At 46.0% G+C, this 26,954-nt stretch overlaps 1 protein-coding gene across 4 annotated transcripts; it reads right to left on the reverse strand.

The window, feature by feature from the left end:
- Nucleotides 1–3: 3 nt before the first annotated feature.
- kmt2bb (lysine (K)-specific methyltransferase 2Bb) lies at nucleotides 4–26,562 on the reverse strand. 4 transcript variants are annotated; one of them, XM_047038107.1, is made up of 35 exons: nucleotides 26,199–26,562; nucleotides 24,684–24,762; nucleotides 20,918–24,460; nucleotides 20,623–20,810; nucleotides 20,313–20,432; nucleotides 19,886–20,069; nucleotides 19,485–19,716; nucleotides 19,314–19,378; nucleotides 18,970–19,224; nucleotides 18,066–18,172; nucleotides 17,717–17,827; nucleotides 16,258–16,371; nucleotides 15,995–16,141; nucleotides 15,727–15,819; nucleotides 15,392–15,509; nucleotides 15,126–15,239; nucleotides 13,858–14,042; nucleotides 13,588–13,689; nucleotides 12,994–13,104; nucleotides 12,545–12,621; nucleotides 11,859–12,195; nucleotides 11,485–11,622; nucleotides 11,218–11,376; nucleotides 10,984–11,101; nucleotides 10,796–10,874; nucleotides 9,572–9,732; nucleotides 9,294–9,458; nucleotides 6,037–9,184; nucleotides 5,611–5,723; nucleotides 5,343–5,483; nucleotides 4,840–5,092; nucleotides 4,088–4,195; nucleotides 3,818–3,901; nucleotides 3,385–3,514; nucleotides 4–2,803 (listed from the first exon to the last, which is right to left on the reverse strand). In XM_047038107.1, exons 1-35 carry the CDS (start codon nucleotides 26,502–26,504, stop codon nucleotides 2,528–2,530), a joined length of 11,661 nt encoding a protein of 3,886 aa, XP_046894063.1. In that variant the 5' UTR covers nucleotides 26,505–26,562; the 3' UTR covers nucleotides 4–2,527. The 4 variants fall into 4 exon arrangements, with proteins under 4 accessions (XP_046894063.1, XP_046894057.1, XP_046894067.1 ...); XM_047038101.1 differs by having other exon boundaries at nucleotides 20,623–20,807; nucleotides 26,175–26,562; XM_047038111.1 differs by having other exon boundaries at nucleotides 19,886–20,042; nucleotides 26,175–26,562.
- Nucleotides 26,563–26,954: the final 392 nt, after the last annotated feature.

Here is a 26,954-nt window from a genome sequence, read left to right on the forward strand (position 1 = left end):
ATGTTTGATTTGTTCAAACATCATAACATCTTTATTAGGCAAATAACATTATAAATAAAAAAAGTGCATAGAAAATTAAACAGGTTTAGAAATATGTATACAATTATTTACAAACTCAGGGTTTATTTGTACAAGGTAACAAAGACAAGTTCACACATATTTTCTCATTTTTATGTCTTTTACAGTTTTTATACTTTAAAATAACCCTACCATATAGAACATACAGCTTTCTGAACAAGTTCTGGGTGAGATGGTTGTGGTAACTTGACTTTGACTAGTGCTTTGCCTCCTTCATTGCACACACAGGACAGCTCTGCAGGGCATTTAAAACCAAGCCACGCATACTCTAGATCATCATCATCCTCTTTTTTGCATTAGTATTCCTTAACATCTGTCTAAGCAACTGAGGTAGAATCCTTGCAAGAAGTTTGGAGTGACTGCTCTGGTATTTTCAGTTAGATGATTGACGCGCAATAATGTGAGCTCCATCCCTGTTATTGGTCATGCAGGAAGGCAGGATGTCAAGGCTGTCCTTGACCACCCAACTCCTTTCCAGAGGATTCCTTGAGGACATTTGCTCTGTATTAGACGGTTCTTGGAGCATCTACGGAAAGAAGAGCATAAGCTTGGATGGGCAGGCCACACAGATTTCCCCTGTGAGTGATACAAAGGTATTCTCTCAATGAAAACATTACCAGAACGTAAAACATAAAAATCGAAATCAAATTTAAAAAGACCTGCTTTAGAACGTCTCTTGTCAAGGCTGAAATGCAATATATAACTCCCCAAACGAACGTTCAAGTAAAAGAGCAAAGAAAAAATGGGAAAATAATGTTAAATGTAAAAAAGTGAGAGAAAAAAAAGAAAAGAAAAACGCCACCGAGCATCCTGATCTTGGCTAGACTATGCTTCGGCGGCATAAACCGCAACCACCACAGTAGCTATGTGCTGGGAACTACCAACCAGCAGAGTTGCAGGTCGACAAGACCGTGCAAAATGGGTGTAAACGGAACATGAAAAGAGAAAGATTCGACAAGACCACCACCACTTTTTACAAAGCACAAAAAATGTTTAGTTCACCAGTCCAAACTCAGAAACACGAATAAATACAACTATTCTAGAGCTCAAGCAATCTCTTATAGTCATCGATGTGTACAACAGTGTGTTGATTATATTTTCCTGACCGACTGGCAGCACGTTGTACAACAGCAATCTAAAACGTTATATAAAAGGTGCCGAAAGCATTCTCTCCATCTGAGTACTAGAGGCAGTCGTCTGTCTAGCCATCCTACAGAGCAACGCACAGCACTGGGCTACCGTTGGGCTTTAGGTCTCAGGTGCACTAAGTAGCTCTCAGTCTGTTGTGTGTGGAGTCTGGTCAATGGAGTTCAATGCACACACTCTCAGTGACGATACTTTACAGTGCTCTACCCTTAAAGACTGGCAGCCCCACAACTGCAGGGGTCATTTGAGAGAATGCAAGAGAATTGAATTTGGATTTTGTTAGAACACTAAAGATGTGCAACTGTAGCATAGCCAAGACGTAATATTATTGCAAAAGATAATCAGCATTTGCCATGATGGTAATAAAAATATATATATTTATATACACGCATATATATATATTTCAAAATAAAAAAAAGACAGATTTCCAGCTAAACTCTGAACTCTTGGCTTGGTTAGTGTTTGCTACATACACTGTACAATGAAGGTGTAATTACGATGTGGAATAAAGACATGATTTGTCTTTAAATATGACATGGCTGGTTCTAACCGTCAACCTGGATATAATGTTCATACATTTCTCTTTTTAGTGAGATAAGGAAACCATCGCTGCAGAAACATGATTTGTGATTTACAGGCCAAGCGTTCAGGGCCTTAGAGACTCAACTGTCACATCTTAGCACCATGGTTTGCTGATTACAAAAACAATATATAATCAAAGAAAGAACATATCTACAATGGGAAGTGTGATGTATTATCCCAAATAAATAATGAATAACTCTGATATAGTTGAAAAAGTGAAATATGGCAGAGGTATTGAATAACCTAGTAAAGGAAAATGGAGCCAACATTATTGTGGTGAAACCAATAGACATCCCAGAAATAATATACATCACATAACGATCTCCAAGCCTAGCAGGTTATTCCTTTGAAGTAAAAAAAAAAACAACAAAACTTAGTTGGTGGTATATGACAATCAGCACGACCACAAGCAGATGCATCCTGATTTAGGAAACACTCCCACTTTGAAGGTAGCAAGCAATCAAGCTAGTCTTGGGGATTTGCTGCAGTGGACTCAAAGCCCACATGAACCGAGAACAAACAGGACTTATTTAACTGGTCTTCTTCTCATCTTTCCCCATCTGTTCTTTGTCTCCCCCGGACTCATCAATAGTGGCTCAACCTACATCCCCTGCCCAGTCCAACCCGTCAGGAGCCCATCCTCTCCCACCTCCCAATCCAGCAAAGCCTTAATTTAAGGCTCCGCCAGTAATCTGGGTCCCCATTGTTCTCCTCTCTTCCCCTAGTTAAGGAATCGGCGACATCTCCGAGCTCCGCAGTTACAGTTCAGCTTGCTGCTGGCGTCCTCGATGGGGAACTTGTAGTCGTACGTGAGCTCCTCGCCCCGGTAGATCTTCCTCAGTGCGAAGATGACGATGTGCTTCTGGCCCTCCACGTTGATGACGCGCGAGTAGCAGTTGGGCTCGCACGAGTGGTTGATGAAACGCGCCGCGTTGCCGTGCATGGTGGCGTCCACCACATCAAAGTCGTCGATACGGAACATGTAGCAGCCGATCCCCTGATGAAAACAAAATGATTGACTTAATTAAAAACTCCAAAAAGATCTCCCACAATTTAAATACAAGCTTCGAATAAGGTCACACTTATCAGATGGATTGTCAGAATATTCGTCTATCAAGCATTGCACAGTCAGTCGGTGAACAAGTTTAAGAAAGTTTATTGCTTGCGGCCGGCCCACAAGGAGAGGTTTGTCTGCTAGCATGTTGTGCTAGCTAGCTATTTAAGCAGCCCCACTCTTTACAGTCATTGGTTAAGACAAAGGCATGCAAATGTTCCATGGCTCTTCTTCGTTGGCTCCTTGCGTAGACCTGGGGCGCGTGTGTGCGTGCGTGTTTGAGTGCGTGTGTGTGCCTTTTGACCCCTGTAAGCTTGCCCACATGATTCACCCTACACAGATAAGGCCAGACATCTAGGCCTCTCACTACACACAAGGAATGCTGAACACAGAATCATTCTTATACAGGATAAATGTGTTACATAATCAATTTTTCCAACATGGATGCAAATCAACCAGGCGACGTAGTTAGGGACGTCAAATGTGCAACGTGCAAGTTCCCTGCCTCTCGCAGGACGCCTCACCTTGCCGTCGTAGTACTTCTCTCTCTTGTCAGTGAGAACGGAACGAATGACGATGCCAGCATACTCGATAACCATCTCCCCTGCATCGATGTTCCTCTTGCAGAACAGACCTCGGCCGTGGATAGCCGACCTATGGGGAAAACGGAGGAAGTGAGGTCATCTGGTATCTGCAATGGACTAGACATCCACGTTTGCAGTTATACAAAACACATGTGGAAACTTCATGCTGGACTCATTTTCTTGTGGCGACATTATAGAATAATCACAAGGAAATTCAGCCGTCTCATTCTGCCATGTGACTGGAATAACAAGGAAGTCAGCATATTATTTTTATGACAGATGGGGTAAGGCTTTTTCGGGTTTCTGGTGTCATTATGAATATCCTCTCTAACAATGGGATTTGATCCAGCTACAGACTGGCTAGAGTTCGGACCTGTACACGCCCACAGCCTCTTTAGAAGTCCTCTCCAAATGTCTGAAGCGCATGGCCATCGGTAGCTCCAGACTGGTGGCACGTCTGCAAGACAACAAGGACAGAGTGTGAGTAACAGACACCCAGTCCCAGTATGATGCACAGAGCAGTGGTCAAAGCTAGTCCCGGTTTAAAATGAGACGTTGTGTTACTTGTGACCGTGATCGTGACCATGTAAAATGCAGAAAATAAAGGTGCGACGTCTGTGGAACAGGGAGGAAGAGGTGGCACCTGGTGGACTTGAGAGGAACTTCATCCTCCTCTTCGTCGTACGGTCCGATGTCGGGCAGCTGTCTGTGCTGAGACGCCAGGAAGTTGAACATGTCAAAGGTGGATTTTCTGCAAAAAGACAGAACAGGATGTAATGGTTATTTATAGACGGTCATTAATTACTGGGAGGTAGAAATAGTATTTTTTCCACTGGGGGAAAACCCCACGCTAGCTAGGGAAAACACCAGAGTTGGAACTGAAATCGTAGATTCTAGCGATGCTCTATTGAACACAATACATCAGGGGTTTTCAACTGGTTTTGTCCCAGGGACCACCATTCTTACTAGAAAGTAATCCGCGGCCCACTGATGTGCCTGCGCGCGCGTGCCTACATGTGTGTGTGCGTGCCTACGCGTGTGCGTGCGTGCATGTGGATAAAAGGAAGTTTTAACATTTAATTTTCCATGTTGCTTTTATTTAAAAACCTAGCTATATCTACTTAAAAACCTCAAACAATATACGTAGAATTAGAAAAATTGAAATATGTGTATGTGAGATTCTGAACACCAATAAAATATAAATACAATTAAAAAAAACTCTAACAAATCTAGAAAAATCTGTGTAGCGAATTGATATATATTTTTAAATCAATGGTGGACTGATCAACATAGGCTCGTGTCACGGACCCCCTGCAATGCCACCGCGGACCACCAGGGGGCCGCGGACCCCCTGTTGAAAAACCCTGAAATACATGGTTGGTGAGCCCCACCAACCTGAGGTAGAGCTCGGAGCGGGCACATCCGCTGGGGTTGACAGGCAGGTCCTCCTCCTGGGTGATCTGCTTGTGGAAGCGGAAGGTGTGGCGCAGGCAGCGCCGCGCCCCCTGGAGCTGTTCCACCAGGAAGACCACAGCATCGTGGACCAGGCCCAGCATACGGCCCCCACTCATCCCAGAGAAGGACAGCTGTCTCAGCTTGGCCTGTGCCCGCGCCTCCTGGACCCCATCCATCACCGCCCTCCATGCCACTGTGTGTGTGTGTGTGTGTGTGTGTGTGTGTGTGTGTGTAGGGAGGGGGTGGATTCAGGAGGAGGATGGGGATGGGAGAATTTTCAAACATTAACAAAGCGTGAGTCTCAGGGGTGGGAAGGGACTAAAACATGGCACAACATTCTGGTGAATTTCAAGTCAAGTCATCTTTCTTGTGAAATTCAAATGATGCCTTAAACAGTTTTTGCACAGTTCCCACTAATTTGCTTATCTATTCCTGCCCCTTACCCTCTATGCTGTCCGCTTCCACATTGAAGCCATCATCACTGGTGATCTGGAAGAGCAGGTGGGGCTGGTCCCTGGAGTTAGGGTTAGGGCAATCTTCCTCGTCCGAGGGCGGCAAGTCATCATCTGAGCATGAAACAGCACCTGGCAGGAAGCACACAGACCACAGATGGAACTCTCCACTTCACTCACACAACTGGGTGTGTTTCCTTCCTGAGTAACTGTCAAGACCATTCAGATTCCAAATAATGAAGGAGAGGTGTCAAAATACCTGAGTATTTGTTCCAATCGGTCAGGGCATTCCGACCCACTGCATCCCATGTCTGTGGTTTTCCAGGTTCACTCCCACCTCGAGATAGAGAGAGGCGGTCCCAAAGCTCAGGCCTGTAAGATGTGGCAAAAAGAAAAAAATCAATCAAATTATTTAAATCATTAAAATGAATGACAGACTGGCAAGATCTATAAAGTATGTGACGTGATGAGGAGGAACTTAATATTGTGGTTTGCAAAGTTTTTTGTACACTTATCTATCACAATCTGGTTGGTCCACACAGGAAACTTGACGTTCTATTCATGAAATTCTATACAACACTCAATTGCAACTGCAAAGATGAGTTATGACGCAACTGCAAAGATAAGAAACATGAGACCTTGTGCTTTACTTGTAATGTGGTAATAAAATATTTCAATAGCTCACCTAGAGCTTTCAGAGTCGCTGAGGTGCTCTTCTTTCAGTTTATCCAAATCCAATATTCCTTTCACTGTTGGGGCTTTGATGCGAACCCCTCCCGCTCGGCTAGACATGGCAAAGCTTGCCTTCTGAAGTTCCTCCTGTCCACTAGAGGGCTCTGGCTCCAGAAAGTCAGTCTTCGACTTTTTAGTGACAATGCGGTCTGAGAGGCAGGACACCCTCTTCATGCGAACATGGGAGCGAGGGCGTGGTTTTGGAGTTGGCGATGAGGCTGAGGGCTCTGGTCCAACAAAAAGGCCAGTGGGGAGGATGGAGGAAGGGCTCAGTATTCGAGGCCCACTGCGTTTGGGGGTGTAGTTGCTGGCCATGGCTTGGTTGATGATGGCTTGGGCGCTCTCAGCCGGAGTCATGGGAGAATCCAGCTCTGGGGCTTTGGTCAACTTGGATCTCTTGGAAGTCGACTGTTCCTTCTTTTTCCTTGGTTTCTTAATCCCGGGTAGAGAGCCATCTGCGGACGGTTTGGCGCTTTTCCTCACTTTCTTGACCTTCGTTGGTGCCCCCGCTCCATTGCTGTTGTGGCTGAGAAGCTGAGTGATGGTGGCTGGACTCTGAACCACTGGGGTTACCATCCGAGAGAGATTGGTGTTCAAGGGTGCCCCTGGAGCTGGGGTGGTCATGGTACCAGCTGCTGCCAGTGTGGCTGAAAGGGCATTGCTTTGGAGGAGACTGGCTATCTGCGTGACACAGTTGTAGGAGGGTGAGTTAGTAGTGGGCAGCTGGAAAGTGTTGCTTTCCGGGTTCTTCACAAAGATCTGACCAAGGCGGTTCACCAGCAAAACGTGAGGTGTGGGGTCAACATTGGGACCCCCTACCTCCTTCACAGTCAGAATGGCATGGCCAGGAAGAGCCTGGGGGAGCATGGGCTGTTGGGGCTCCATAGCTGGTCTGGGGGTGGAAAAGTTGATGGAGATGGTGTGTCCTGTGGAGGGTTCCTTTTGCAAAGATGAGGAACTGTAGCCATTGATCATGACTGGGGCCAATGGGGGCTGAAGCGAAGAGATCATGGGCTGACACAAGGTGGACAAGCCGTCAGAGAAGGAGGATATGGAGGGAGAAGTTGTTACAATGGTGATCCCTGTGGAGGCAAGGGGCTGGGATTGAGCAGAGAACATAGGCACTGAGACAGATCCGTAAGATCCCACGGGGAGATTGGTGCTGGAAGTCGCAGACAACAGTGGATCAGACTGAGGAGCATTCAAGGGCATCGGTATAATGCCTCCACCTTGAATGGGTTTCGTTGCATCTAACAGTTTGGTGCAAAAGCTGTCCATGGACGGCATGACTCTGGAGCCTTGGGTGGGTGTCACAGTCTGCAGGGAAAGACTAGCGAGAGGTGCCTGGGTGAAGCCAGACAAAGAGGACACCGAGGAACTCATCTGCAAGTGATCGGCAGGGGCTTGACTGGGGTTAGGGAAATCTGTGGACATCAAAGACGAAGGCTGTAGGAGATCCAACAGAGATCCCTGACTACTGTTCACTGGTTCCGTCAAAGAGGAGTCTGCTAAGTGGTTCATGAAGATGGCAGATCCATCAGTGGGCGAGACAAAATGGCCACTGTCCGAATCTAAAAAGGGATGTTTGGGGACTTGATGAGCCTCCTGCTGGGTATCCACTGGAGTGCCCTCCTGAACGGGGACCAACTCAGTAAAACAGGCACTGGGGGAAGGAGGATCACACTTTTCCAAGACAAGAGGTGCTCCCGACGGCAAGTCTAAACTGGCATCCTGGAATAAATCCTCTGGGTAGGTAGTCAGAGGCTGTTCAGTGCTGACAAACTTGGACAGAGCTCCTTGTAGGGGCACAGTTAGCACCGTTTCCAGTGGACACATCTGTGCTTTCACAGGGGGGCCAGATCTCTGCCGTGCTTGTGGAGCTGTGGGATCGTTCAACTGCAGGGAAATTGGAGACACTCCATCAGTGGCTTCAGAAGGATCCCGGGACAAACTGTGAGGGGTAAGTTGAGCGGAGGAGACGGCAGCTCCGGATGAGGACAACGTGTCAAGGGATGGAGCATCAGAGGCAGGACTTACAGAGTCTGCACTCAACCCATTCCTTGTCGTTTCTGATCCAGGTGGCAAGACTCGACTTTGGGCAGGGTTCGGAGCTTGACTAGCATTCTTCAGCTTCTTAGCCCCGTCGGTGGTGGTCAGGCTGGCATCACTCTCTGTCCCATCGTCTACACCGTCCAACTGGGGGATGTGCCTGGAAGAGGGGGAAGTGGGGGCCTGGGCTTGGTCCCTGGGGACAGGACGAGAGACTACCGTGCGGGAGAAGTCAAAGTAGTGCTCCATGTCTTCATCAGAGGAACTGTTATCCCAGCCCTGCCTGGCCGCAGTTGCTGCCCGTGGAAGGGACGCGACACGCGTCTCCCTCCTGCGTACATCTAGCGACCGGCCCCTGAACTCCTCCTGGTATTCATCTCCCTCAACCACTATCTGGCCTCCACAGTTCATGGCCACTCCCTCGTTTAATAACGTCTCCTCTATCTCCAGCTCTGTCTTCATCTCAGACCCCATGGCAATTTCTGAGTGCTCATGGAACGGAGGGTAGGAGAATTCTCCTTTCTGCTGGCCTGCTGAGTCTCTAAGAGGAGAAGTACCATTTGCTGCAGAAACATCCTCAGGTTCTGGGGAAGCAAGGAAGTTGTGAGGTACCTCCACCGAGTCTGCTTGACTCAGGTCAAAGGTCAGCCGGGGCCGCGGGGAGTGCTGAGGGGTTGGGGAGAGGGACAGGCTAGAGGAAGGGAAGTTGCCCACACCTTCTTGCCATGGGGACTGGGGAAACAGTCCTGAGGTAGAGTGGCTCATCATATTCCCTAGGCATCGGCCAGAGGAAGCACCACGACCTCCGACAGGGCGGGCTGAAGGAGAGGTCAGCAGGTTGTCAGTAGCACCGAGGGGGAACAGTGAGGAGGTGGGCTGGGACTTCCCAGCACGGTGGGGGATTTGTCCAGTGGCGGAGCCAAGGGGAAGGGGGGACACATGGCTGCGGGGGCCGATGGACTGGGTGTGGGAGTGGGGGCTGTGGCGCCGCGGTCTGCGAGTTTCCTCCAAATCACTGATAGTTAGTATGTGGTGAGGTTTGGACTTGGCAGCTAAAGAAGAAAAAATAAATTGTTACCTTAGATAGACGTAAATCAGGTTTCTGCAAAAACGTTACCATTTTTACTGATTACAAGAATTCAAGGCTGTTAAAGCAAAAACCTGGGGAGGGTAAAGGCCGGAACATTCCCCCAGCTGGCCTTCTTGGCTGGGGATGGCTGGGGATCTTTGGCCTTGCCCCTTGTTCTGGTTTACAGAAGAGTGCTGAGTTGCTGGGCGTTGAGTCTTGTTGGGACTGGGAAATGTTAATCTCCTGGGTTTCATATTCTGAAAAATAAATAAACAATGCTTGTGTATGAAACATCAGCCATCATAATTTTTATGTAAGGCTTAAAAGCATGGATAAAGTGCCGTTACACATTTTACAGCAGAAAACGGACCTGACTGTGGACAGGGGCTGTGGGCAATGGTGCGGTTTTCTCCCTGGTCAGGCATTTCCTCCACAGGTTTCTCAGGGACCGGCGGTCGGACCTCCCGAACAGTGCAAGTGTACTTGCAGCGCCGCTGTGGGTTAACTGTGCTCCAGTACCAGCGTGAACACCTGGGAGAGAAGATGATATCAAACGGAACTGGTCAATTTACGCCTCCAGTGATAAGGTGTATAAATTAGGGCTGGGCGGTATGAACTAAAATGTTTATCACAGTATAATTCGTAAGCACTGACGGTATCGGTATTTATCACGATATATTAGTTCTCTTTAAAATGTCATGACAATGCAATCCGCACAGCAGTGGCTAATCTACCGCACTCGGACGGATTTTGATTGGGTAACTCCGGTGTGTCACTGTCACTTGAGTTGAATTTTCCAAATTTTGCAGTGTTTAATTGCCACGGAAGATTGACTTCTCAGTAGCCTACGCGTTCAACAGTAGCCTATGTTTATGGGACCGCAAAAAAACTTAGCTATAGCTAGTTAGCTCTAGCTATAAACAATTATTACATGGCTGAATACTCGATTCTGTTTGCCTACAATAAACATACATTTCACAATTCTAACCAACCTGGCATTGGATTTGTCAAACGCATTCTGGTAGATTCATAGAACATGGCTTTCAGGTGGTGAAAGAGATTGATCGTGTTTCCACCTTTAGCACAATTTGACAACACAACTTACAGAGTAGGCTACTGTTTGTTGGTCGATGTTGGATAACTTGAAATCAAATCATTTCCAAACGACAGAGGCTAATTTTTTTTAACCAATTCTTCTTTGTCTGGCAAATCAACCCCACTGGCGTTATTTTCAGACATCATTAGCGCTTGCTTACACTTGCCAACAAAAGCAGTTTACTCATATGAATGTTTGCTTCCTCTGGAGTTGCGCTAGCTTGTTTGTTGACTCATTGGCTGGCACAATGTGTGCAGCGTCCATGCTGCATGTTTTTTTTGTATAAGATACAAATTTGACCTAACCCACTAGGCAGTATCACTTGACTTATATTTTATACCAAACAGAAACACTTTACTAATACATTTATTAATATATCGTGATACCCATGATATGGCAAAATCCATATCATGGATCCATAGCAATACCGGTATTCGCGTTCATACCAGTATACCGCCCACCCCTAGAATGAATGGAAACATTGCTTCTGACACTTACTGGTAGCCAACAGGGAAAAGTTTTCCATGGCTAGCAGAAAGCTCTGTCAACAAACCCAGGTTTTCAATCTGTAGAGAGCCTGTAAGAAGGAAAAAGAGCATTTTGAAGAAGAAACAAAATCTGCGACAATTTATGTTTCAGTAACACAGTACGTTATTATCTCAAGACTGATTAGGTAAGACACTAACCAATCATCAAGTTGATGGAATCTGGCTCAAGTCCAGTCAAGAACTTCCTGCGGAGACTGATTCCCTCAAAGTCCACATATACCCTGCGGTTCACTTCAAAGGCCTGACCAGAAATCATCTAGTGGGAGTGACAAGAACATTGGCACCCATCAGCTTATATACGTTAAAATAAATAATAATAAAAAATTAATTAAAAAAACACACTTTAAAAGCTAAAATGATCCTGGTGTGTACCTTGCCACTGATGAGGTTTCTGTGTTTGTAGCAGTAGACTTTCTTGTCATCCTGGAACACACAGTGACGGGAGCGAGCGCACATGAAGTGGTAGTTGCTCTGACAAGATGTGAGGCAGCAGCCCACGGTGGCACCTGTCTGATTACAGCGCTCACATCGCTGAAAGGGAACCACACACACACCACAGGGGGAGTCAGTGGAAATCCAACGGGCTGGAACCTGACTGCACGGCTGACCAGACCAAAGGAACAAGTTACTGTGACTGACCATGAATCGTCCCCTCGCCACAGCACTGTGGACGTGCAGAAGAGAGCCGTTGTCCTCCTCAAACACCTCAGCTGACCACAGAGAGCAGTTGACATGGGCCCACTCGTTTTGGCCCAGGTACAGCAGCCTGCCTGCCTCCTGAGTAACAGAGACAGGGGACAAGCCAAGTCACATCTGAGGTTCCAAGTTAGCCAAACAGCAAATATCTTGTTCACCATGAGACTGTTTACTCAGGTGCCTTGAAAAAGCTTGGTGAAGTGGTGACTCAGCCATTGATTTTGTCGTCGATGAGTAAATCTGTTCAAAAAAGCTGCTCCAGAACTGAGCACCATTTACTGGCAAATTGTGTTTTTCTATGATGACTTAATACTTACATTGGGCTTAGCGTCTCCATACTTTTGACACAGGGAGCATTGTCTTTCGTCGTCCTTGGACCAACCGGTGTCAAGGTCAGCCTTGGATAGCCGTCCCCTTTTCCCTTTGAATTTGAGCCTAAAAGCCTTGCTGGTTCTGTAGTGGGTTCTGCTGGCTGAGTCGCTGGTTAGAGGGCTGGTGAGAAGAGGATCGACTTCCTGCTTGACCTCCAAGGGGCACGCGTTGTCCCCTTGCAGGGTCCCCAAGGGGGGCCGGGACCTCAGCTCCTCCTTCTTGCAGCACTGAGCATAGACGTGCTCTTTGGTGGGGGGCTCAACAGCATGGGGAAGCATCCCACTGGAAAGTCAAGCACAGAGAGAATGAAGGAAGCACAAATGTACAATGGCTGTGACCACATGCGCAAAATTGTGAGCCAACTGAGTTATAGAGCTGCTGGCCGCCAAACCAAATGTAGCTAGCATAGCATTACATGTAATTTCAGGCAGAACAAGAAAGGACATTCTTGTTTTCACTGGCACTGCACTGGTACATCAAATTATTGAAAACAGGTCAAATGCAGGCCAAAATGACTTCAATGGAATCAATTTAATTCCCTGAACTGAATTAAACTAAACATTGAATCCATTCATTGTGAAACTCCAAGTCTGACACACACTTAACCATGTGAAGTAAAGTTATTACTCACCTGGGAAGGTCTTTGGTACGTGGGTCCCACACTTTGGGATCCTGACTGTTAAACCAGTTGAACACCTCTTCCAGTAGCTGAAAGTAGAGATCAAGGTAGATATGGAGTAAAACATTACCAAATTCCCACAGATTTAATTGTGTTTTTGTTCATGCTTGAAGTCAGAAGCACAAAAACAAGTGTTCTCTCCCACAACGCAAAACAACCACACACCATCTGAAACTAGTCAAACAATACAGATCCGACATGATGACATACTATGATATAATGCAATTGTAGGAGTGAAGATATTTGGTTAATGTGTCTGAATGATCCTTTGGGGTGTTCTGGACTTCATTAGGAACTTTTGTGGTGGCGTGGCTGTAGTGGTGCTAACAGCTAAGCTACAGCTGTGTTATCTATCAGATCTATCAGAAAGGCCCATTAGCCGTTGGTTCTTGGTGTTTTACCTTTAAGTAGTATGAGCGGGCCAGGGCTGTGGGCCTCTCCTCCTCTGGCATCCCCTCCTCCAGCTCCAGCCTCTTCCTCACCACCTGGACCACGTCCTCGTGAAAAGATTTCTAAAAGATAACCAGAAAAGGACAGAAGATAAACAGAAAAAGGAACAAGATGAGTCGTCTTCTGTTTCAAAACAATGTGGTGAGTATCTTTTTTTTTATGCTTTAAAAAGAAATGGAAATTCCACCACCAATCTCAACTGATGCAAAACCAATACATTTGCTAACAGACACAACATTTGAAGTACAGTAGACTAACATAGCTACAGTTTGTAAGCAATAAACTTATTTACAAGGCATGAATCTTGCTTGTTTTGGTAGAATCAGGTTTGTGGTGCCTGTTTTAAATTACTTTGTTTTGAAGCAGGGTTTATATAAAATGAGTCTGCATGCTAATGTGGTTGGTTGTGTTACAGCGGTGGTATATGGATTTTCGGAATTGTTTATCCTAAGTGCGGTGTGCTGTTAAGAAGATGGTAAATAATATTCTACAGTTCTGTAGACACTGTCTCGACTATTAGTCACGCAGGTTTTGTGGACACTAACCAGGGTTGTGTAGAGGCCTCGGTCAAACTTCTTGCCCACAGCCCGGAGGTCACAAGCTGGCTGTCCCTCCATTCTACAGTCAGGGTCCATAAGGGTCTCACACTGAGGGTCAGGTAAACACAGTGAGGGGGGAGGAGCACATCTCAACGGCACAGCACAAAGTGCTAAAGAGGCCAGCCTTCAAGGCTCCCCAGAAACTACAAACAATGTCTCTGCCGAACATGCCAATCCAAACAGGAAGATGAAGTCCCACAAAACAGCGTGTTCTACCTGAGAGCAGGTGACCAGGTGCTGAGTGAGGGTGGAGGAGAGCAGGCAGGCCAGGACCTTCTCCACCCCTGCCCTGAGCTCAATGTAGAGAAGCTCTCTCCAGGCGCTGGGCTGGGATTGGCTGCACGGCCGACAGGAGTACACCACACTCTCTGGTAGGCTGGACAGGATCTCGTACAGGTCATCTGATGTAAAAGAGAAGTGTAGAAATGCTTCAGAGGAGCAATGCACGCATCTCTAGGTGCGTTCGACATCGACTGTGGCTGCATGAAACGACCGGCAAGAGTTGCCGCTTGCCGGAGGAGTTAAGAACAGCTCCGTAAAGTCGGACATTCCAGCTTCTCGTGGTTTGCTGCGTTGACGTCAGTCATGGCCGATCAAGCGCTGTTTGCTTACTTTATTGTTGACGAACTGCATGGTCGCAAATTTAATTGTTTTCGCATTAAAACTGGCACGAACAAGTGCACTGAAATTTGTCATTTTATGTATTGGGCTATGTTAAACTCTTTCTCCAATCTGCAGATTGATAATACAACCAGAACTCCGTCAGTGAAGAGGCGGACTAAAACCCTTTCTTCAACAATAGCAGGCTATCGCAGTCTGTCAATAAAGGCAAATATTAAATCAAATTAAACAGTTTGGTCCGGATTTGAGCATTAAACTAAAGGTGGCAGAATAAATACAAAATACAAGTCAAAGTTGTTGTGTGTGAATCTGGCCAATCATGAAATAGCTGTGTAGTCTTTAGAACCCGTGCAGTTTCTCTTGAGAAAAAGCGCTCGGCTACAGGGCTGGAAGATCTCGAATTGGTACTTTGATGAATATTTCACAGTGACCTAGCCTCGGCGCCGTCTCAAGTCGGACAAAAAGTCTAACCAGAATTCACTGCTTCAAGTCAGCCGCTTGCAGCCGGCTGCGGCGCTGAATGAAGTCGAACACCTTCTGATTCACTGCAGACAGAAATGTGTCACTGTTTCGAAACCCCCATGACTAAAGGTCATCTCTTTCCGTGAAGGCTAAAATCTCACTTAGTCAAGTGGTGGCAATTGCTGTGACTTATTCATAACCTTATAAAACTTTTTAAAGCCACGTTTAAAGTCTGATCATGTTTAAAGTATGACTGTTGTTTCACTTCCTTTTTCGTTTTGAAGGCCCCTCAAAGAAACAAATACACATCAATCTGTCAGTCACTTCCTTTTTTTGTCAACAGGATTGGTGTGGAAACTACCACGGTTAATGGTAAACTCCTACCCACACATCGTCATTACCTGTGAGGTCCTCGCACTTGGCATGGACCCAGTGGTTACACGAGCCACACTGCATCATCTGGCTGTCGTAGTCATTGTCTTCATAGCATTTGAAGCAGATCGGACAGTAGTTCCCTTGACAGAGGAAGCAAGTTGGTGACAGGAAGAGAGAGAGACAACATAGGTGTTTGAGTCAGAGATTAACTTGTTTGTCATCTCAAGTAGGGGCATAGGCAGCCTGGATCAGAGCAGAAGAGAGAAAGCATCACTGTTGGGATTCCTCTTACCCTGTTCATGGAGCCGTGTGCAGTCTGAACACAGTCCTTTATCGTGGTCCCATTCTGTGTCCCAGGTCTTCCCTGGCGTCACCCCGCAGCTTTTGCATCTGATGCACGTCATGCACACCTGTAAACATGACCAAGAGAGGCACAGAAACATCAGCCACCAAGTGTCATACAGAGCAGGGCCACCGTGCTACAAAACGAGCAGGAGATTTTTTGTTTGTTTTGAAGTGTTTTTCTTTTTTCTGATGTATTGGGTAGTGTGAGATAAACAGGAAACGGAGGAGTGGGAGAGAGAGCAAATTGTGTTAAGTGAGTCTTTCTGCGGAGGATGGACTTACCCAGGCCTTTCGCTTCTTGTTTACTTTAGGGTAGTTCGGCCCCAGACACGCAGGGTGATAGGAATTCTGACATCTTTCACACTCCAACAGAGGCTGATGGGAACCAGAGTGGGCAGTGAGCAATCACAAGTCTTCAACAACAGAGTTTCCGTTTCACCAAACTATCTTTCTCCCTGGCTGGTTGCCAAATACACATCTAAAAGCAGACCCGTGTTCAAAAAACGAGCAAAAACGAGCAAACGGCTAACGTGTTCAAGCAGCGTCCTACCTTCGACTGCTTGTTGTTCTTGCCGCACACGTGGCAGAACCTGCAGCGGCGACAGCACCAGTTCTCCTTGTGCCCCTCCGAGGGCCGGTCTGCCGGCTCCAGGCAGAAGCGGTGGAAGGGCTCACAGCACACCTGGCAATACAGCATCTGCAAAGAAGAAAGCACTTTGAATGGCCACCACACGCCTACCACTCCCACAGTGAAAAAAAAGCTGCATCTCATTGCATGTCTCCAAATGGGGCACGCCAGAGGGGAGTTTTTACCTCGTGTTGCCCCTTGCTGGCACACAGCAGGCAGACATGGGGAGGCATGAGGGGCACAGATGTCAGGATGCTCAGGCCTCCCATTTTCCACACGTTTTCCAGTGTACAATCCTCCTGCAAAGGGAGACAACACAAACGTACATCAGCTTTGTAATCGGACTTAGCTTCCTCTGAAGGCTTAAGGCCACCGACAGCACACAACCCGCCTTTGTTGACAATGAGTTGAGGATGAAGGGCAAATATCTGGTGGAAGACGGACAAATGAAACTAGGCAACACTGACCTCAAGTGGTCACCCTCAGAAACACGGAATCTGAACAAGTGCAGGCAGTGCAAAAGACTGCCCGAATGATTTGACTAGGGCTGTCAGGATAACTACTTTTTCTTGTGCGATATATTGCACCAAAATTAATTGCGATAAACGATATTATTGCACACATGTCAATTGTAATTTTCAGTGTTCGCGCGTCTATGTCGCTTCACTCCATCATCCCTTATTGTTTACAACGTTAACAGGGCTACTTGGTTGGCGTTGCCTTTTCAGCTTGAGATATACAAGGTGTGGCGTGAGAGCGTGTGAAATGGTTGAAATGCGTGTGTCTCACGGCCAATGCTTGAGAGTTGGCAGCATATTTGTAAATGCTGGTTTTTCGACCGTGTTTTATGGCTGCATCTCTTTGGCTATATAGCGAGTTACGCCATTTCGCGCTGTCACGTTTATATTTGCACTGTCGGAAAAGGTATCTGTAATAGAACTGTATGGAAGACCCCTTTCCAGCTCCAGCTGCAGTTGTTGTTCACAGGTTGAATAACTGGGTGGGATAGTTATGTATTGTTAGGTGAGATGTTAGGTTAGTTGCCTCTTTTCGTTTCCACTGTTTTTAAACAAAGTCGACATACCGGCTCGTTCACGTAAATTGGCATTGTCATGTCATTTGGCTTAAAGACTAAATGTTCCCACACCGGAGCTGAAGATTGCGGCTTTGAAACCAAGTCCCTTTTTACTTGTTCTTCCTAACTAGCTGTAGAAGTCATGAAACAGACCACTTTATAACACAGTGAGTTCACGCCTTCTCTTCACCTGTTGGTGTCCGCTCTGTGTGTGTGGAGACGCTAGTCCCGCCAACGCTTTCGACACATAAAGCTGACAAGATGACTGAGGCAGCGGGATCGACTAAAATATTGATAACATTCGTTCTTTTGTAAAAATGTATATAACCATTATTTTTTATAATAAAAATGATCAGTTGCAATATATCTCGGCAACAAAAATGATTGCGCTCATTTCCATATACCGTGCCATAATCGCCAAAGGCCTAGATTTGACTGAACCAACAACCATTTAATGAGTTTAAGTGTAGATCATTTGGAATATAGTTATAAGCATAGAATTATTCCCATAATTAAGTCTAGTTTAAGTCTATGAGTACAACGGTGATAAGCAAGATAGGTAACCCCACCTTGAAATCGACTCGGATCTTGTGCAACGGTTCAGATGGTTCTCGGTCCCTCTGATCAAAGCCATTGGCAAGGGCAGCCAGGACGCTGGGAGGAGTCTGCTCCAAAGGATTCTGGGAAATACACATGGTATCAAAAACAAAAACAGCCTGATTATCGACCAGCCACACACACACACACACACACACACACACACACCATGCCGACGCCTTCTGCATTGGCTGTGGCAACGTCACTGTGACCACCTGAGGTGCCAGTTTGACTGAACAGTGTCAATAAGAGGATCAAAGAGGAAGAAGAGGAGAGGATGGAGATGGAGAGGGACAGTGAGCCGTCGATGGGATCACTCACCTTCTCAGCTTTGCGTCGTCCGGGTGGGACCCTGTGGGACCCAGACCTGCGATGCCTCACTCCTTCGTCTGAAATGTCACCCAAGAATCCATCCAGGGAGACAAAGTCTTTAGATTTTTTTTGAGGAGAGGGGGGTAGAACATGTATTTGTTAATGCCACTTTTGTCAATGTCAAAAAGAAAATATCAATTGCATTCTCTCCTTAGCTATATATCAGTGTTTCCCACACATAGACTAATGTGTGGCGGTGCGCCACAAAATCAACACCGGCCGCCACACATTGCGTTTCGTAAAACATTTTTTTTATCACTATTTAGGTTAAAACACGCAGCGTATTCGTTCAGCTGCATTTCCTTTCGCCTGCTCTCCCTCCGTCTCTCTGTCACTCATGCGTCTTTCTCACATATGCATACAGTCACAACGTCAGCACACGTTAGCAACAATGCATACATATGCCGTTCTAGTAAGACCGACAGCTATATCAGCGAGCCTTCAGCATTAGTGCGTAGCTAAAAGTCGAGGAAAGTTGAGGCTACTTTTCGCTAGGTACCTTACTCACATTTACATTTAGCAGACGCTCTTATCCAGAGCGAATTACAGTACTCGAAGTTTCCCCTTCGTTCTTTTGGCGAGAAGTCTCAAGAGCTAGCTTACCCGGCGTCATGGAGCCGACCAGTTAAATAGTTGTTTAGCACTAGCGTTGCTACATGCATAATGCAGAAATGATATGTTAGTTGTTGTTAATTTGTGAAGGTGTGAATCATTTTGGATTAATATTACATTAAATGTAAAATAATTTTTTACCCCCCCCACCCCACCCCTCCCCGCCACAATTAGATTTCTAATCTGTGGGAAACACTGATATATGAACTATGGTTTTTGAGAAGGAGCTCTTTAAACCTACCTTGACTAAACCGTGGGCCGAGGCCCCTCCTTCTGCTGGGAGAGGTGGAGTTAGACACGGCCCTGACTTCCAGGTCCGAGTCGTAGTCGAGCAGGTCGAAGTACGAGCGCGGCTTCACACAGCGCTTGGGCTGCTTCCTAACGGACGAACTCTGGCCGTCTCCATGGAGACCCGACAGGGACCCCTCAACCCCGTCCCCTTCCTCGTTACTGGAGTGACCCCCACTGGCAGACAGCCGTCTGCGCTTAAAAGGGCCTGGGAGGAGAGAGGGGCGGCTGTTTTTGGTCTTGTTCGTGCGCTTTGGTTGAGGACAAGGATACAACAGGAAGGAACGGGTGTCCTACCTTTGGGAAACTTTCCACTCAGACGGCGAGCCTTTCTCTCCTCGATCTGATCGCATCGTTTGAAGCTTGGTGCGAGAGAGAAAGTTATTTAGGTTTGTTTTAAGGAACACCAATCAGCGTTTCCTGAAAAACTGGATCAGACAAACAAGTTAAAAAAAAAAAAAAACTTACACACAACACTGCCGTTTGGTATTTGGACCACCAAATTTAGGTTTGTCGAGGCAGTTCATGCACTTGCCACAGTCGTCCTCATGGTTACAGCCCTTGCATACTCCACATCTCCGAGAGCGATAACCAAATGGACCAAGGCCCTTCCGTTTGGCAAAACCAGAAGATTTTCGGACCTTGGTGACCTTCTGGTCTGAGAGGAGAGGGCTATCTCGCCCAGAAGGAGACCCAACTCCTAACAATGAAAAGGAAAGCAGTTATTACAATGTATAAGGAACACATCAAATTATCTTTGCATTGTCATCTACTGAATATACTGCTGTTCAAATTCATTTTGTATATGCTGATTTTTTTTAAAGACAGTATAAGGACTTGTACAGGTAATTAGCTTTCACTGAATCTACCTTGGGTGGGAGAGGGGGATATGCCGGTTCTTTCATGCAGGGGTAGAGCACTGAGTCTGGGGATGTCGTCAGACACCACGGCCCTGGGTTGGCCCAGCACTACCGCTGCTGCTCGACACACGTGCTTAATACGTGGCCCTCCCGCTCTGCGGAACTCCTGACAGATAGGAGAGACATGCTGGGGCTGTAACAAATATTCAAAAAAAAACACAAAAACAACATACATTGGATGAGTCGAGTAGGTGAACCCACACTGATCAAATATGACTGCACAAGAGAAACAGATTAGAAAGCGGGAAGGGATTACAAATACAACATTTTAGACATCATATTTCATTCTTGAGCAGATGCATTTATCCAAAGCGACATACAAAGAGTGATATCACCAAGGCATGAAGAACTGAGATTAACGTGAATGTTCCTTTACCTGTGAAAGCGGGGGCTCGTTCTTGTCTGGGCCTGCAGACTCAAGCTGCCCTTTCTGTTTCCTCCTGCATCTCTTTGCTGTGGCATCTCTGGACGCAGCACCAGCAGGGCCTGACAATAGCTGTGGGGGACAAACAGGTTCTGGTATTTACATTATTTAAAACCCTTGACTCTTCTCATGAAATACATCTTAAAGGTTTATGTAGGTTTTATATACGATTTTAAAGTTAAAATCGTATATAAATATAACATAATCGTATGCATTCTCCTTTATAACATAACATTCAGATCGACATTCTTGAATAGATTACCCCGGAAGATTTGAGCTGCTTCTGCTGGTCGATTTTGATGAGCTGGACCTTGGCTTTCTTGAGGAGGTTAAACATCCTCTTGTTCGCACCCGTGAGCCGAACTCTTTGTGAGGCTCCTTTCTCCTCGGACACAAGGTCCCTGTCAGCAGCCCCATACAGCTCCCGCCCTGGCTCCCGCATCTCTACTTCTGACACGTGAGAGACAGACATGTCACAGTTTAGGAGGACCCAGCGCTGAAACCAACCTGGTGCATCCATGCTAACTTGCGGTGAAAACGCAGGGTACTCCGCTTACCTGTTTTTATCCCCTCGCCCCTCGTCACGTCCTCCTGCTCTCCGTACTGAAACGTCAAAAACTTGGAGTTCATTGTCCTGACGCACACCGAAACTTTTCGCACGACTCCGGGGGAATCAAGGTCTTCTATCTTCAGTTTGGATTTGCCTTTCACTGTGCTTGTGTGTCGTTGTCTGAGACTGATGCTCTTGACTTCATCATCCAGGCCTTCTGCTATGTCAATGGAAGATGACAGAGTATTGCAGACGCCATCTCCCTTCTTTCCTTTCCTTTTGGGAAGTCCTGGATGTAACTTTTTCAGTTTCTTGTAAATCTTGAGATGAGCAGTTTGCTTGCTGAACTTGTAGGGACGTTTCTTTTTCTGAACAGTTGGGGGATCGGTTGCAGAGTCGGAGGGTACTTGGAATTCTTTGGATAAAAGGATATTTTCGTACTCGTTCTCGATAGTTTTGTCCAGTGTATATACCTCTTCACCAGACTCGCCTGGCACATGCCACTTGAAACTGGGATTCCGCAAAAGTGATTTCCTCTTTCCAGATTGCTTTTCTAAGGACAAGCTGTCAGTCAGATCCGTGGTTTCCTCTAGTTCCTGAGTTGAGAACAAATCCAGGTCCAACTGAGCCTCAGTCAGGAAGTCCTCTTCATCAACGGGGAGGTCAGGGGTCAGCTCGCTCCCTGTGGCATCATCTCTTCTCCTTCCTGGCCGTGGGTGCAGGCCAAACAGGTGACCTTTCTTAGGAGAGTTTCGACGCGGCAAAACAGACATACCAGCATCGTCCATAAACCTCTGTGGAGTCTTGATCACCCGTGATGACCGGGCGCTCACAACCGGCATGATGAAGTGTTTGATGTTCTTGAGGAACTTTGATTTTCCAGGATGGGAATCCAAGATATCACACTGCTGTTCGTCAATTGATGTGTCTTCTGCTTCCTGTTTCAAAGCCTGCTGGGCAAGGTCAATTTCAAGGGCTTTGCTAGCCCTCTTTCGTTGCTTTTTTGATCCAAGGAATTGAAGACTTGAAGCAGAAATCTGCTTCCTTTTATACTTAGTTTTAAGGATTCCAATCAGTTTGGAGTTAGGAGTAGGTGTGGAAGCAGTCACTGGAGTGGGAATATCATCCATCTTTTCAACGCTTTTAGACACATCACTAGTCAAGTCAGTTTGATCACTCTTTCTTTCTCTAGGCTTCTGCCTCTGTTGCCTCTGTCCTATTAGGCTTCTCCTCCGCTTTTTGCCATGTTGGAATGGTCGTTTGTGAAGGTGTGATTTAGTCTGTTCTATTGTAGGGTGCTCTGACACATTTCCAATCTCTCTTTGCTGGGTGTCAGACTCTACTTTGACCACTGGCTGACTGTCGGTAGAAGTCAATGCTTCAGATGGTGCCAATTCGGGCTCCAGTGTTTTCGTGGGGTCAGGTGAAACTGCGCCCTTCTTCCTTGGAACAGGCCTCTTCCTTGTTGAAAGGCTTGTCCGTCTCCTTCTGGGTTTGGAGGCCACAGGCAATGGGGTGGGTTCTTCTGTCTGCCATTCTGCTTCATTGGCAAGGCTGTGTGAAGCATCCTCAGCAGGCATCTGTGAAGGGTGTTCAGGAGCCACCTGGGCAGAATTGTCTGTTGCTACTTGTGGAGAATCCTCTTTAGCCTCCTCTGGAGAATCCTCTTTAGCCTCCTCTGGAGAATCCTCTTTAGCCACCTGTGGGGAATCATCTTTACCCCCCTGTGGAGAGTCATCTTTTGCCACCTGTGGAAGGTCATGTTTAGCCACCTGTGGAAGGTCATCTTTAGCCACCTGTGGCGAGTCCTCCTGAGGGGATTCATCAACAGGTATGTGCGAAGGATCTTCAGAATTTGGACTTGATTTTATTTTGCGTTTATGTGTTGTCCATGGTTTATGACTTCCACGCTTCTTCCGTGGGGTAGCCAGGTTTGATTTTCTCTTCCCTGCTTTCTCCTCTGGGGAATTTGCCATGACTTTGGGGTCCGGAGAAGGTACCGTCTCTTCCAGTATTTCACTTATTTCTTTTGTGACTTCTTCTTTGTCATCAGGCACAGAACTAGCTTTCTGAATCAAGAATGATGGCTTTGAGCTTTTACGTTTACCAGGTGAGGAGACTTTTTTTATCTGAAGAGGTGGCACAACTTTCACAATGGCTTCCCCAGAATCAGTTTGGATGGCCTCCGGTGGATATGGCAGGGTTAATTGTTCCACTTCTGTCTGAGGAGACAACTCATTTTCAAGTGACATCTCCTCCTTCTGTTTTTTGGAAGACTTTGCATCACTATGTGTTGGGTCAATCTTTTCAGAAATAGCGATGGTAGTGGCTTCTATCTTTTCCTTGTCCTCTGGATCCTTGACACTGGAGTCGGATAGAGAGGCTTTCACACCTTCAGTGGTATGCTCTTGGCCTTCTGTTACTGTGACAGTAGTTCCAGAATCCTGCACTTTAGTGCTTTTTCCCTTCACTAACGTAAGCGTCCACACAAACTTGCTCCGTTTCTTTCGGGAAGAGCTCTTTTTCAGAGAATCATTCAATTTGGGGTTTTTGACTCGTATCAGTTTCAAACCTGGGATTTTCATATCTTTATCTTTAAAAGGCAGGCCATCACTGCAATCAACAGCTGACTTTTCAGGCTCTGTGGTTAACTGAACATGGACGTCTGCCACTCTCAGATCTTTACGCAGCCTCTTACTTTCTTTCTGCTTGCCCTTTCTGAGCATTGGTTTAGCCTCTTCTATTCTTGACACTTCTAGCAGTGACTCAGCCAGACGTACTTTGTTACTACTCTGTTTATCTGGTTTTATTGCCGTGTCTCTCTCCGCTTCAGAAAGTGTATGACTAGTCCGTCTTCTCCGTCTGATAACCAGTTTATTGACTTCAGTGCTTTCATCTGTGATACTTACTTTCTGCTTGGATTTCTTGACATTTGTTTTTGGCTCTGTATTTCCACTGTCCAGTGCAATATCACTTCTGCGTGCTGATCTTTTACCCTCAGTGTTTTGGTCGTCGACCTCAACTTTGGTTCTGTTTTGAACACTGGGTTCTGCCATCTTGGATGCGGATCGTCCACGTCGCCTTGCTGGTGTAGCTCCCCCTCCCTCGTCTTCAGTACCATTCAGATGTTGTCCTTCATCTGCCTGCATTTCTGTCTTTAATTTGACATTTGCAGTGGCTATATGGTCCCCCTGGATATCTTTTTCTTTTGACTGAAATTGAAATCCTTTAATTTTCAGCTTCTGATGCGCCACCTTTTCTTTCTTGACTGTCTTTTTGGCCACCAACTTTATAGTAATCCTTGGAGTTGTTAAGGATGGCCCGTTTTTTGAAGAACGCTTCACCTTGGCTGCAGTTGAGAGCTTGGTTTTCGAATACTTTTTACCATCTTTAGCTAGTTCTGCATCAAGAGCAGGTAAACTGTGGACGTCCTGTGAGGATTCTAAATCCTCTTCTTCAGGAGCTGGTGATGCATCGCCTCTCTCTTCAGAGGGAGCTGCAATAGGCGGCTTCTCACAAGTTTGTTTTGCTTTCCCACTTACAGGATCACCTATGAAGGCAAATATAAAGGCATGAAATACAGAAACAAATTACAATAACAATGGAACTTGTTCACGTGCACTGAACTTAAAGGGACATGGTAAGCAGCAAACATGGGTCCTCTTTTGATTAATTAGTAATAATAAAGCCATTGTAACAAATGTGCAGGACATGTGTGGTTTAGCAAATCAATGATAAGGGACTGAATGGGAATGTGTGCTTATCACACTTACCTTTAGCAGGATTGTGTCTGGACCGTAGAGGTCCTTTGTAGCCTGTTCTCTCAGTTTCAAATCCTTTGAAATCATCCCCCTGAAATACATACATTCAAATGAGAACAGACTTCATACAGGTTGATAACTAATGGAATAGAAAGTTGAAATCATTTATTTCATAGATTACATAATTTGACATGGAACGGTGGGTGACTGGTTATTCATATTAGGTGTTTATGCTAGGATAGATTAAATCACTAAACAGCTGACCATACTCAGGGAGTAATAATGCTATTCAAGCAGATCAATATATTTATAAAATGTGATATCAACTCGCGAGCACTAAACGTGGGATACCTCAAGGTGCATTACTAACCATTGGATTGTAGGCCAACATATGGGCTCAAAACACATCTTTCACATGATCTCTTCCTTAGGGTAAAACCCCGCTTTTCATCATTTTCTGGATAGTATTACTATGAAACCACAAGCAGTGTGGTCTACAGCTGGATTCCTTCATCAGAATCTATAAATATTTAGTCGTGGTGGGAACTGGTGGTAATAAGGAATATGTGTTCTGCTACCGTACCGCCACTCAGTGTGACTGCGCCAAAAGCGACCGCAGAAAGCAATCAACGAAAATTACATTTTGTACTTAATAACACCTGTCTGCGTAGTTTAGTTTACTTGTTTAAAACACAAAAAGATCGTGGTCGACAGGTATTAAAACTAGTTGCACTTCCATCAGTCATGAAACTGTAGTAGCTAATCTAGACAGCTAGCTAGACTAGCTAGCTTTCTAACGTTCAGCAAGGTACAGTACTAGCCCCTCCCCCGTTAGCTGGAGTACCACAAGGCTAGTAGTTAGGTAGCTAGCGACTGCTAAAATCTTACAATTAGCTCCAGACCAGAATAACTGCTGGCAAGTAAATACATCAGTCAACTGTGTATAAAGATGATCATCTGATAGCAAATCAAATCTTGGAAAGGATGGTGTAAAGCAAAAGCTACACTAACCACCGTTACTGGAGCTCACACACAAGTAGTTCACGTTAGGTTGCTGGCTAGCTGACTAGCTTGCCTTCCCCTTTGTTAGTTAGCTAGCGAGTATCGAACGACTCTGGCTATTCACTGGAAATAAAAAGAACACTTTGAATGTTGACAATTATGTTTAAGAGGCGGACGTCGTCCGAATAGTTATCTGAATGCAAAGCATGCATTTTAAAACTAGTCTCCAACTGAGAAATAGTGTCCATAAAGATAAGGTAAATATATTGTAATCGTTAAAAGTTATTATGCATGTGTACTGCAGCGGTACAGAGACCTGTCCCTTCCCAGCAATTATACGTATCCTGACCTCTCTGTAAGCAATGTTGACACTTCTTCCGATGCTTGCTAATGTTAGCTACTAACGTTTCTACTTCTACTAGCTAGCTAAACGTTCTCATAACACTCATTCACATATGGATACATAAAAGGTTGTGGAAAAAAAGAAAAAAAAATACTAACTCCGGGAGAGATTTGGGATCTCACCTCTTCACTCCCACTTGAGCTGTATCCAGCCTGACCAAGGCTCTTGTGGTTCGCCTCTATCCCAAGTAAGCGCAAATGAGACTGGTCCTCGTTTAACGACAGTACCAGGCTAGTGGGCCGTGGGCCTCCGTTGGTCGCATCATCAGCATCTACCCCTGAGCGTCCCAGCTGCCAGCGCTTCTCAGAGCGCAAACGGCTACGAGACGACCATGGCCGACCGGGGAAGCGACCACGGGGCGCAGCAGTACCACCTTGGCCTCCTGTGGCAGCCGCGGTTGCTGATCCGCATCCCGCTGCCGCCATCATAGCTTCACAACAACAACCGATAGCAACTTGGGGATAGACGAGAGGGAAGGCGCGAGTTAGGGAGGGGGGCACCGCAATACTGCTGGGAAAGTGAGTCTTTTAGACACGGATTTGACAACGTTACGTGCAAAGGGATATATAAACTGTATGTATAGCCTAATTTATGTTTGAAAATCGCAGTATTAAACCAAATGCAAATAATGGGACACCCAATCTCGTGTAGACGGTCAACTGGCTACTCCACATTCAAAATAAAACAAAACTGTACATGACGATCAACTACAAAACCCAGATTCCCAAGTACAAATTTTACTATTTTGTGAATGGTCATGGCGCTCTCGCCTCTACACCTTTTGGTTGTCGCCCCCGTGTGCGTGTTTTACCTATGCGTGCCAAAAAATCCTTATTTTTGCGTTACTACATTGTCATTACATTATGCACTGACTTTGT

The sequence above is a fragment of the Hypomesus transpacificus genome, chromosome 2 (assembly GCF_021917145.1).
Source record: "Hypomesus transpacificus isolate Combined female chromosome 2, fHypTra1, whole genome shotgun sequence".
Taxonomy (NCBI): domain Eukaryota; kingdom Metazoa; phylum Chordata; class Actinopteri; order Osmeriformes; family Osmeridae; genus Hypomesus; species Hypomesus transpacificus.